A 12,979-nucleotide genomic window follows, 5' to 3' on the forward strand; every position below is an offset into this window, starting at 1 on the left:
GAACTATTCAAAAAAGATAGATTAAAATAAAAATTTTAAAAGGTATATGAATTTAAAAAAAAAAATCCAGGAAACCATTGCCAGTATATACTCACATACTAAACCAGGATCTAAATAGGGCCCTAAACTTTTATTTATGCTTTATGCACCAGGGTAATAGCACTTTCAAGATTCTTGTAACTGCATGACCAGCTTAATAGATGGACAGACTGAGAAATAATGATGATTCATGACTTGCTAAGGGCCACAAGTAGAATTTCTGACAACATCCAGCATAGGTCAGATTTACCAGGTGCCACTCAGCATCCTTTCCTGCATTTCTGCACCAGCAGTTTACCAAGGATTGTCACCACTCACTGGCTCCACCTCAGAGAAGCAGGACTGCCCACGCACTTACTGGGGGTTGTCGCACTGCCGCGTCCTGTACTTCACCCCGGTGCCGCAGGTGCGAGAACAGGAGCCAAACTTACTCCATGCCCCCCAGTGACCATCCTGCTTCAGGATGTCTGGAGTCAGCCAGATGCAGTGACCTTTGAAGCAATGCTGAAACAGAAAATCAGATGTCAAAACGACTGGATTAATAAATTGTATCATACAAGAAGCCGAGGTACAACGGGCCTGCACTAAATGTGGTCAGCAAAGTGGCATGAAAGCCAGCTCATAATTTGAACTTTGTTGCTATTAGATGAAGAACTCTTGCAGGCTTTCTCGAGATCTCATTGTAAAACTGACCAACATCCCAGAGAGCAGCCCTGGGCACTCCCACTTCTGTACAATTCATCATGCCCTCCTAGGCCTTCTCTTGTCTTCTACCTGATTTTTAATGCAGTCTACAGAGGTTGAAATGCACAATTTACTGTGTTCTCCAAAGCATTTACGCATGTTTTAAACAGCCTTCACAGCTCCAGTACCAACACCCTCTACTGTCTCCTCTCATTAAAGAAACCCATCAATGTCTTTCCACCAATTCCTTCAGTCCTTAAGCAAGGAACCTTTTTCTTAGCTGAAGTCAGGATGAATTCTTCTCAAGAACCACAGATTCTGGCCCTGCCTGGTGCTATTTCTACTGATGAAGAGCGGGTGCTGGAAAACATTCCAAGAAGTGACTCTGCCTTAGACTCTCGCAGTTTGTCTGCGTTACCAGTTACTGTCGGGATAAGAGTTCTGGCTCAGGCACACAGATGGCTGTAGCAGCAAGTGCAATCAGTCACTTACTTTCCTTAACATTCAAGTCAACAACAACATTTTACACAGCTTAACAAGCCCTGGAATGCAGGAATTTGGCAGGCGGCACAAGCCGAGCATATGGCTAAATGCATCCTGCCAGCAAAAACAAATCAGAAGATATATAACAGGAGAGGGTTCTTAAGCATAGAGTGATTAGTGATCTGGAAGACAAATTTAAAAGTGATTATAATCATTAATAATGCTGAATTTAAAGAGAGAATAATTAGTAAAATGCTGAGAAGACACAGTTTACCGATTCGCTAATCACTGGTTCTTTATTAATATAATTTGTGTTGGTGCTGATTTGGTTGGACAAGGAGTATAAAAGAGAGCAGAAATTAGATTTTAACTATTTTTTCTTTCTCATGATTTCAAATATTCAAAGTAAAAATCTATAAAATAGATGAGTGGCCACAAAGCCAATTAAAGCGATCCTGGTCCGTAGCTGTAACAGGGAGATTTTTCTTAGCTGTTTGACAGAACAAAAGATAATTCAGCAAAGCATGAAATAAATGCACAATGCTGATACATCCTTTGCTTTCTTCAGCTTTGAAGCTCAGCACTGTACCCTTCAGGGACTGTTTACTTATGGCTTCAGAGGGGTTTGTTTGAATGAACAGTCTGAGCAGTCGGGTACCGTGTAGCAATGGGACCATTCAGAGGTGCAGGGGAAGCTGGCAATGTATCAGCTTGTCAATACAAATTTCAGCTGAGCTTGGAAGTAGATGAGATGTGACAGCTCCTGATCCGTTTTTTGCTTAAACACTCCTTTATCAGGGTTCTACATCCCTCAGGTGTAAGTTCCACAGCAATCACTGAATCCATTTTGAGAGCCACGTAGCTTATGTTCATTATGTGATGACCCAGGATCCAGCGTTTGGACTCCACAGTGGAGAAGGAGAGACGTGATGTTGAGTTTTCCAATCTCTTTTCCCTGTTTTAGCCAGGAGCAGGGGGACGTGGGTTTGCAACAATCACTAATAAACCAGCTATTTGACACTGCGACTGGTCCCTGAACGGGAAAGCCAACATGGAAAAAGTGTTATTGACTTTGCTGAGTAAAGGAAAGAGCAGCACTGAGTTTTACTGGAGAAGCTGGTCACCCAGTGATTGTTGGGAAGCTGAGGCAGAGCCACAAGGAGACAAGCATTTGTGTAGAATGAGTCATTCCCAGCTCTGCCTTTTTGTTTATGGATTAAAAGAAAGGAGGCTGCAGAAAACAAAATTATTCACAACTGAATCTCTGTGCAGACCCATGCAAGAAAATGTATGAGGAGGTAAAACCAGAGATGAAGCTATCTCTGTGTAATAACAGAAGCTAGAGCCAACTCTTTCCATTGCTACTACATCAACCACATATGAGGTGGAAAAGAGCCAATTTCAAGCACTATTTCCTTCATAAACAGGGGGGTTCATTTAAAGAGTGGAGCATATTAAAACAGTGTATTTTTTGCATGAAAAAAAAAATACAGCAATCCTGGGTAAATGCAAATTGTTTTCTTAGAGGAAGACAAGATGACTTCTTGCAGCCTCGTCTGTTTTTCTGGCAAACAGGACAGTCCAAAACAAGTGCAATTTCCAGGAGAGGAAGCTTAAATCTCTTGCAGTAAAACATTCCACTGCTGTTTTCAGCAGTTCTTTGAAACAACTGCTACAGATGCCAAAAAACGAGCCAGTGTGCTCCTGTGGGCTTAATGCATATGCAAGTTAATTTTTCAAGAAAAGACTTGCAGCTCTTCTGTGGGTATCTCTGCCTGGCTTATATTGAGCAGTAAGTGGCCATTTTCTTATCTCCTCGATTGACACCCCAGTTACCTGCCAGGTAACCTCTCATACTGCATCACAGCCGGTGGCCTCAGCTCTCCTCGCTCTCCTGAGATCACATCAGGAGAGAGTTACTTATTTATTTGTATTTCCCATCACACACAGGCTGGCTCATTCTGCTCCATCTGTTTGAGAATAATTAGTTGCAAGGGATAAACTGAAAGCTCTAACACTCCAGTGTACTGTGAGCCAGTAAAAGTTTCTTCAGTGGAGAATCAAGTATTCTCACTGTTTCTGTGGTGACTAACACAGCATAGACTTACCCATCTGTCTCCTGTCTCCCAGAGAAGCTGAGGTCAGCTTTCTCAGTGGGAAATTATCTGGACTGCTTTGAGCACACATTAGTGTTTTCAGAAACCTTTTTTTTTGGTCCATTTTTCTTCTAAATAATATCTATTTATTTCAATATTTAATCATTCCCTTCCTTTCCTGACAGGCTAAAAAAATCATTCCAAGTTTGCCTCAGATCGTCTCATTAGCACAAAGCAAGCAAAGAGATCTGCTAGGTCTGGGCTGGATCCTTGGCACATGAGCCAAATCCAAGAGCAACATCAGCTCAACTGGCAGGGCAGGTAGCAGGCTTGTCCCTCTCTCCAAAAAAATGGAAGAAAGGAGACTCAGGTGGTGCAAACCTTTGTGTCAGACACTGCAGTAAGCAGATGGACTTGAACAAGTGATTGCCTTGCATGAACGACTTAGAGTTTTATTTCTATCCTGTGGAGAGCAGTTAGCTACTTCAGCTGATATTAATGTCTCCCCAGAAGAGGAATCATTTAAAAAATGGATCAACCCAAACCGATGATACATTTCTGAAGTTTGCCTGACTTCAGAAGCCTGAGGCTAATGGTGGAGCTGACAGAATTGCATACAAGTAAATAAATTATCAGCTGAAAGCATATGGGTTTTTTAATCCACAAAATGTTAGGCAGAGTTAAGCTTTGCACAGTTGTGCCTCATCTGCATGGTTTACTGTAGCAATTTATGGCGTGTCTTTGACTTCACAGTAAGACTCTGACCCTCCATGCACTTAACTTTACACACTGGAGTTATTTTATGGAAGTTAATGTGACCAGTCAGACACAGAAGTAATTGCAAGTTGCTGCATCACTGAAGCTTACAAAATTGACAGAATCTTCCCTCTTGAACTGAAACCTCAAAGTAGTTAAAAAAAAAAATCAGGCTGGGAGCAATATAAAATACTCTGTTTCCTTTAGGATTCTATAAAAAGGGTAGTTTCCTTCTCTGGCTGGGAAGCTCCAAGAGTATATTTTATTTTTCTATCCCTAAACCCAGCAAATGATTAGTTTACTGCCAATTAATATAATGGTTGCTCAATGACTCCATTTGCACAAGGAAACTTACTAAAAAGTGTTTGAAATCGCAGAACCTCATCATTTTGGCAACTTATTCCAAATAACCACAGGCACAGAAGAGCTTACATATATTTACTTAAATATACATCTATATGTATGTACATACACATAGACAGCATTGGGAAGTTTCATCTTCCTTCTGTTTCTGAGGGTCAGAGCGTGGGTCCCAGGCACGGCCTGGGGGTGCAGAGACACAGCCCCTCTCCAGGTGCTTGCTGAAAATGTGCCACAGATCTCATGTCTCCCATAGGGGTTCCTGCCCCTTGATCACCAGTTAGTACAGAGGCAGCTGGACTGGATTCTCCTCAACAGCATCTGCTAAGCTTGGGAAAGTGAGGAGTCCAGTTAGCAGTTATCTGGACACCAGGCTTAGGCGAGAAGATCTACACACCATCCACCAGGTTCGTCTCCCAAACATCGCTTCCATTTCTGGCATCTGGTCCCCTCAGCTGCTGCAGAGCCAGGATGTTTCTTTGACACATCAGCAGTGTTGGGATGGGTTTGAGCTTAAAACAGGCCCTGGGAATTAGTGGTATGAAATTATGAAAACTGCAGGTCTCTAAAGTGGGAAACAAATGGATCTTTTTGAATCAACATCTTTAATTGCTTATGTTTGTGTTCTTTTCTTTTCTGACATCGTTCCAAAGAAAATAGTGGATGAAGTTTGAAGTTATTTTTCTCTTCCTCATGTGCTGATGAAATATCATGGAAGATGGATCTTAAAGGAAGCTGCCACACTACAACTAAGTCCCAGCTTTGGGCAATGTGTGCATTTTTACAGTCCTCAACCTTTCAGTTAAGAATCTCTGGTATTGTCCAAATGGATGAAAGGCCAAATTAAAGGCAAGGATTAAATGGAAAGGAACAGGTGGAAAAGGACTGACCTGATGTGTCTTCATGAAAAACATCAACAACTAATAAATATGCTGGTCAAATGCGGAACTCAGATATACAATGTCAGTTGTGTAACCTTCATAACTCAAGGTATTTTTAAAAAATGACTTAGCTCAGGCTGCTGAGCTTTATCTAATAAAATGGTTTTCATTTTATATCATTTTCTCAGGTTCTCCTGGAAGGTTGCAATACATTTATTTATCAAAAAACTGGGACAGCCCCTCTGGGAATACAACAGTCACAGTCCTATCATCTACTGAAACTTCAGAATGTGCACATACTCTCTTGCATCTCCACTGAACTAAAGAGCCTGGCTGGCTGCACAGTTTGCTGAAGCCTTGGATCCCAAGTTCCAGGCCAGAGAAAATTTTTACAGCTGAGTTGCATAATGTCCTGACAAACTGTTTATAATGGAAGCACTGACAGATCCTTAACTGTATGGTTACAAGTTTGTTTTTTTTCTTCTCATTTCTGTTCAAATACTAATATGAACGAATGGCTTGGAGAAGAGGGTGATGCAACAAAATGGAACAGAACTGTACTTTTCTGGGAGTTTTGTGAATATTTTTAATGCAAAGATAAAGATAAAGAAAAGTGAATCCAAAGAAACTAAGATTTTGGATTGTAATTAAAGCATATATGTATTTAAACAAGAAACAAAGCTGTCATAACAGGAATAATGTAACAAAGAGAAAACCAGAAGGGAGTGGTTTATATAGAGCATGACTTGCTAGGGAATTAATTTAGCATTACATTATGTTTTCATAGAAAAGACATTTTGAACCATAACAGCAGCTGCTACTATGGTTCATTTATCACACAAATGATGTCAGCCATTGGGTTTCACAAAACATCTTTCCAAGTAGCGACATCTTCCTCTCCCCCTCAGTCACTGCATCCAAAGCCCAGTGAAGCTAGACTCTTTTGGAAGACTTCAAAGGACTTGGAGTTCAGATCTGTTATGAGCACAGCATGACCTCTGCAGAAGGATCACTGAGATCTGGAGCAGGTCCAGCATGGTGGCTGAAGGTTGGAGCTGTCTGAACCCTTGCCACCTGGCGCCTTCCCTCCACAGTTCCTCAGGCCTCCCTTGGCTCTCATCAAGCCAATAAATCCACCTCTGCAAATCTGGCCTTCTCTCTTCCTTCTCTGTCATCACATTGGCTTTCTCTAGCTGGTACTCAACTCCCACATCCATCCATCCCTCCCTCCTCTCCTTGGGGCAGCCTTAGCTTGGCTGTCATCTCCAGGATCTCAAATCTCCCTGTATCTCCAGCACCAGGGAAGCCAGCCAGTGTCACAACGTCACCAAGACAAACACAACCCCCAACCTCACATACGTCATAGGCAAATGGAAATTATCCCCATTTTTGGTTCTGCCACAAAGACTTGCCAAGAAGCACAGGGCAATCTGCAGATACTTCCATGACTAGCATGAGGACAGGTTTTGATGGTCACAGAGCTGCCATGCAGAGGACACCAGCCTTGGCCCCTGCCTCCTCACCTCATCCTGCTCAGCCTTACTCACACTCATGAGTCTGTCCCACATCTTAAGAGACTTCAAGTCCTGCAGATACATTTGTTTCTGGTTCCCCCTGACTTTAAAGGGAACATCCCCAGCTCCACATGAACACACGCAAGCACGTGGGTAAGCTCACCTTTCCTGAAGCACACATGGTCCCGTCCAGCGGAGGCCCTTTCTTTGTTTTGCAGAAGTAGGGGTTCTCAGGGTGGCTACACCACAGCTGCTTGCAGGGGTCAAACGTGCGGAACTGAAACACAAGGAAAATCAGAGTGGACAATGGTTCAAGAGAGCTCCCCCTGACAACTGCAACAGGAGCTTGCAGTCCAGCAGGGTTTCTCCTTGCCTAGCTGCAGGGTGCCAGCTGTTATCAGTGATTCCTGAGGAACACGGGAGTGTCTGTGGATTGAGCATATCTGACCTTTCATGCAAAATCATGTGGCTCTGAAGTGAGATCCCACCTGCATTTGATGGAATAAGGTAGGGCAGAATTAGTTTTCCAGCAGGGACCAAAGGCAGACTGGGCAAGGGAGCAACGAGTTCCCCCAGAAAGACACACACTGCCTTTTCCTGCAGTTTCTCCAAACGGTGCTGTTTCACTTTGAAAACAAAACAAAACATCCTTGAATACTCTTGGGAGGGGAAATGAGCTGCTCACACTGTAGCTCAGGTGCTGCAGTCACCTTCTTAAGAGGATGGAAATCTGATCTCAGGACCCTAAACCAATGAATAATCAGCATTCTACACACAATACAAGAGCTTGTATAGGAGAAGATGAGAGCCACCCACCACAAAATATACTAAAACATGATGACTGGAGAGGCTTTTGGCTATTCTAAGGAATAGAAAGCCTCTGTCTCCCACGTTCTGGAGAACATCTGTAAGAAAAGATTCTCTTTGGCTGACATTCTCCAAGGCAGCATCAGTGGGAACTGTGTCAAGACACAGTAATACAGATGATGCTTTAAAGGTTCTCATCCTATTATCTAGAGACACCGCTCAGCACATATTCCTGCAGGTGGGAATCAAAGCAGGAATGTTATGTGCTAGCAGCTGCCACACCAGCTGAAAATATCTCTTTCAATTTAATATTTTTTCCTACTTGAGAAGCTGGAGGCAGGAGGCACAGCTCTGCTGGAAAAGACTGCTTTCTGAGGCCAGTCCATTGAGAATTGCATATTGTCTTGCATTAATTTAGACTTTCTCTCTTGTGTTCCTGGTACAAGAGAGCAAATCATGTCATCAAGTGTCCTTGCAAACTGCTCTACTCACTGACATGCTTATTTTCTCATAGTAGGCATCAAAATGCATCACACTTTCCATGAAATTGGATCATAAAACCATACTGCCCTGTGTTAGCACCACAAGATGTGACACCAAATCCACCTCCTTCCCATCTGGGCAGGAGTTTTGTAGCAAAGTAACCAGCTGCCAGCAACAGGAGGCTCAACAGTGCAGCAAACTGCTTTACTTTGATTCTACAGCTATTTATGGAACTACAGAGTAATTATTTCTGTAACTCTAGTTTAAAAAAAATAACAGAGAGAGATACTTAAAATAACATATTTGTCCACATTGAGTTGTTATTCCTTGCTTAGAGCTAAGCAGGCACAATGTCTTTTCTTGTGGGCTTCACTACACTGTCTCCATTAAGGACATTTCAGGGACACTTACAACACTCTTGGAGGAGAAAGAGCAGAAGCCAAACTTAAGTACTCACAGCTGTGCACATCATGTAGCCCAAACCAAAATCAAAACGACACTGCTCATTCATGGAGTAGTGAATTCCTGGCAGCTGGGGAAGGGAAGGCCAGTCGTGTTCGAAGGGATCATCACGCAGACAATCATAGGAACTGCAACAGGCAAAAATTACAGTAACAGATGGGGCTGGGAGACTTGCACAGTGCTTGTGGTTTCATTGCCTTTTTGTTCCAAACAAAACAGAGCCTATGACTTCTCAGATGCTGGTCGTGAGGAGCAGTTAATACTGCAATTACACTCACATTAACTCTCATGTTCTATCCACCTATAATGGATTCTATATTTTTTCTGAAGCCCTTCCATTGTAATTTCCATTTAGCTTCCAGGTAAATTCCTATCAGTCCCCAGGCTCCCTATGTGAAAGGAATCAAAGGAAGAAACCACATGAGACTGAGAAGAAAAGAAAGTTTAATTAATTTTCCATTTGTGGAACTTCTTGCTGCCTACAACTGTCTTTCAAGTGAAGTTTCAGAAGTAGAAGCCAGGGAAACCATCCGAGATTACCACTAAGCTCACAGTCTTCCTGTGACCTTGCTGAGAAGCAGCAACCCTTGTATCTCTGCTTTCCTCCCTGCATGAAACCCTTAGGTTTGTTCCCTCTCTCTTTCTGCTCTCAGCTCCATCCATAATTTGTACAAAGCTTTCTGTGTGATGAATTTCTCCTTTACTCCTGAAGAGTGAGGACAGCCTGTAACATACTGGAACCACATCTGACTCTCACATGGTGGACAGAGGATATATAACAATTATTAACACAGTCTAATAATTGGTTAATTCTTATGACCAACATGGTTGACAGTATCTCTGAAATATCTCAGAGTTATTGAATAGACATGAGAACATCACACATGAGTCTATTCTGGCAAACATTCAGGTTGCCTTGAAGATACTAATAGTTGAAAGCAGAATTTTGAGGTTACATTTACTTCAAAGCAAACCATCGTTCTGCTTTGTTATAAGATACTTTTAAGTAGTTGTACTTAAAAGAATGTAAAGCAGCCCTCCAGGCCATATGATTTTCTTTAATGGCTAAAGCTATAAAGGAGCTTGCTAACTGAAAAAATCACTCTTCCCTCACAACATTTTAATTCCTTACTGCCATACCTTACACATCTAAGATAATAGAAATATTGACAAAAAGACTGACTCTCATTTACTTAATGTATTTTGCTGCAGTTTTCCCTCCTTATTTTCAGTTTTCCCTGGGTATCCTAGTAGTTTCCCCATCTTTTCCTGTACAACTTGTACATAACAACAAGGGGAAAATTGATTTTCTATAAGGAGCAAAAAACATGGTCATAAACATCAGTTTATCAGGGGTCCCCTGCCCAGGTCTCAAGCCCAAAGTATCGGGTTCAAAGGGATGACAAGGGACAGGGAGGTAGCTGGTTAAATAGTTTTTGCATTTAGGGTACTTAAACGAAAAGTATCAACTGAAGAATTAATTGTAGAACCATGTTCTTTCTTTATCTATTCAAGTCAAGAAAAGCCCTGAGCACTTAAAGGACAGAATTTCCTCTTCAGGCAGCACCATCTTATCACTGGCAGGTATTATAAGCAACAAATGGCCCTTGAAGCCAAATTTGGTGACTGTAAGATGGTCCTCCAGCTAGAAGTCAAATTAGGGAGGGAGGAAAGTTAGCAATGAGATAAGTGATAGTATCTTCTCATAACTCCTGAGAGGACAGCATACATACTATCAGTGTCCAGGAATTGAATAGGAGTAAATGAAATGAGAACAATTTTCAATGGTTTGAAATCAAACTACCTGAGAACTTGCATTATTACTTGCAATTTATGGGAAAACATCTTGTTCCTAATAGGATGGGGAGGATTCTTCATTTGTTTGATTCAACCCCAGTGGAGTAACTAACAAAAGGAGAAAGCACAAATGCTAGATGCTGTATTGTTCTTAGATGCTTCCTAATCCAAGGAGGGAGGCTGCTTAACAGCTACTCACTGGAGGTATCGATTCAGCTCTTGCTGGCTGCAGCGGGACCAGTGGAAGCGGTGGAAGGCGGCTTGGACCAGGGGGGCCATGATGCTCCCCAGCCGGACTTCGTCCCCACACCTGTTCCCTTGGCCATCGTGCTCCATGCCTAAACTGCCCCACACAGGAGAGAGACAGCAACGTCACATGGCAGGTGAACTCTGAGTGCCCAAGAGCTCCCACATCCCAAATGTCACCAGTGGTTGGTTGCAACAAAGTTCTTAAGTCACCTGATCCTTGTCCAGATGAGCAAAGTCATAAGAACTAAGGGTGAGACTGAAGCTAAGGAGTCAGTCTGCAGTAGCTCCCACATAGAAGCACTGACCCTTAGCAGTACTTTCATGTCATTAGCCTAATCCACTTCCAAAACATACTAAAAATGCCTTCTTTGGACTTCTGTGCACACCCACATTTGTGAGTTACTATGGCTAGATGAATCCATTTCCACTCTCCAGGAGTATTAACAGACATCTATTCATACTCCAATCTGGAGTTAAGTGGGAGTTTATCCGGCTTTTTAAAAATCATACCTTAGCTTAATTGTAGGCAATTTGAAATTGTAGACAAGTCCTTTGCATGAAAAACAAACAAGCAAACAAAAAATGCCAGCTTAGACTGGCTGCTGTTACAGCCCAGTAGCAATTGCACATTGTTTAAACGTGAAACAGACTGAAAAGTTCTGGGTGCTTTCTGGAAAATTACCCCAAGTTACAGATATTCTAAATTTTCTTGTTTGTTTTACCATGAATATATTTTCTCCTTCCCTTTTTTAGGATCTTATATTGCATTTTTTCTATGAGCACTGTTTGACTAACATGGACAATATCTGTCCGTAACTTAAACAAAATTAACAGATTGGGGCTGAATGTGATTTGAGAGATTACAAACATCCTGCAATGGTATCTTTTTTAAAGCTCACTGGGTATTCTTTCTAATCCTATTTCAAAAATTCTAGAATCAAATACCATCTGGGTACCAATTCTACGTCCCTGTCTAATTAAGATACGTTTGCTGTGAGATTCAATAGACTTTGGCAATTTTTTTGTTTCAAGGCCTTCAGAATTCTGCTCCAGCAAAGAGAAAAGGGCCTGCAGGGTTTCTTAGGGAAAACTGAATAGATCAAAACTGTTCAGAAAAAGCCTTTAGGAACTGCTGTTCTACCAAAGAGAAAATGGGAAGTCAGTGGGTGTTGTCTGCAAGCAGGGAAGCTAAAACGCTCTGGGAGAAACCAAAGCTCTGACAAGTGCTGCCCAGTCACTGGTTCTAAGCACATCAGTAAGTAAAATAGTTGCACTTTTTATATGAAATATCTAGAACAGTTGTAACCTCAGTGCTTGGCACCTCCTTTCTCTACAGTATTGTGTCCTTTACCAGCAGTAACACATGCAGATGATGTGCTTCTTTAATATGGATTGTTTCCAAGAACCACGTATTGTGCTGACTCAATGAATGCATATTTCATCATTATAAGCACTTCCCATACCCACCAGGAGACTAAAATGCATAATTCAACCTAGTCTTACAGCAGCCCTGGAAAGTATTTTGTTACTAGTTGCTTTTTTGATTTGAAAATACTAAAACATAAAGCTTATTGAAGACTATAAAAAAAACAACAACCTTGAGAGACCTGAGAACTGAAGCCAGGGGTAACCCCCAATATTGTTTCATAACATATTATTTGTTATCTTTTTTATTCTTAACATAATTTTTACAATGTCATGGATAATGTCATTATAAGGTAGGTCACAGGATGTCCACAGATCTACTCACACATGTCCAGTTTCATGAGCCACCACAAACGCAGATGAAAACCCATCTTCGTGGTTGAGAGTGCAGCTTCGAACAGGGTGACACATCCCAGTGACCGGAGCGTAGCCTGTGAGAACCCCCAGAAACAGACAAGTATGGAAAGGCAATGTGGTGAGAAGCTCTAGGATAAACATCTGTCTTCTGCTGTGACACAAACGTAGCTTAAGCGGTCCTCTCGAGAGACCTGAACGTCTTAAAATATGCTCCCTCATCTACAAAACAGATGAGAGCAGCCTGTTGAACAGCTTAAAACTATATTTCTGGCTCACCAAGAAAACTGTTGTCACCCCTAGGACCATCCTGCAATTGCCTTCTCCAAGGGCATGAGGCAAGTGGGGGAAAGGATACCAGAGGTTGCTGTGTCACAGCTCACAAGGAGCTCTGTGCAGCTCCAGCCCTCAGGGAACACATGAGGAAAGCCCCAGCCTTGTGCTGGCAGCAGATCTGGCCAACCTAAAAGGAACAGGAAAGCTTCAAGACTGATGCCCTCCTGTGAACAAATCTGAGCTCACAGGAGGCAGAGCCGTGAAAAAAGGAAGAAGTGGACCCAGCACTTGGCTTTGCTGTTCCAGACCTCTC

At 42.2% G+C, this 12,979-nt stretch overlaps 1 protein-coding gene across 1 annotated transcript in view; it reads right to left on the reverse strand.

The window, feature by feature from the left end:
• Window positions 1–12,979, reverse strand: part of ADAMTS2 (ADAM metallopeptidase with thrombospondin type 1 motif 2) — a 177,592-nt gene that overhangs the window by 25,417 nt on the left and 139,196 nt on the right. The window contains exons 7-11 of the mRNA XM_051631361.1: window positions 12,362–12,467; window positions 10,562–10,705; window positions 8,561–8,693; window positions 6,977–7,090; window positions 398–543 (exon numbers count right to left, since the gene is read on the reverse strand). Of these exons, the coding sequence (XP_051487321.1) occupies window positions 398–543; window positions 6,977–7,090; window positions 8,561–8,693; window positions 10,562–10,705; window positions 12,362–12,467 (643 nt within the window). The remainder of the gene's footprint in view (window positions 1–397; window positions 544–6,976; window positions 7,091–8,560; window positions 8,694–10,561; window positions 10,706–12,361; window positions 12,468–12,979) is intronic.

Source organism: Apus apus, chromosome 13 (assembly GCF_020740795.1).
Source record: "Apus apus isolate bApuApu2 chromosome 13, bApuApu2.pri.cur, whole genome shotgun sequence".
Classification (NCBI taxonomy): domain Eukaryota; kingdom Metazoa; phylum Chordata; class Aves; order Apodiformes; family Apodidae; genus Apus; species Apus apus.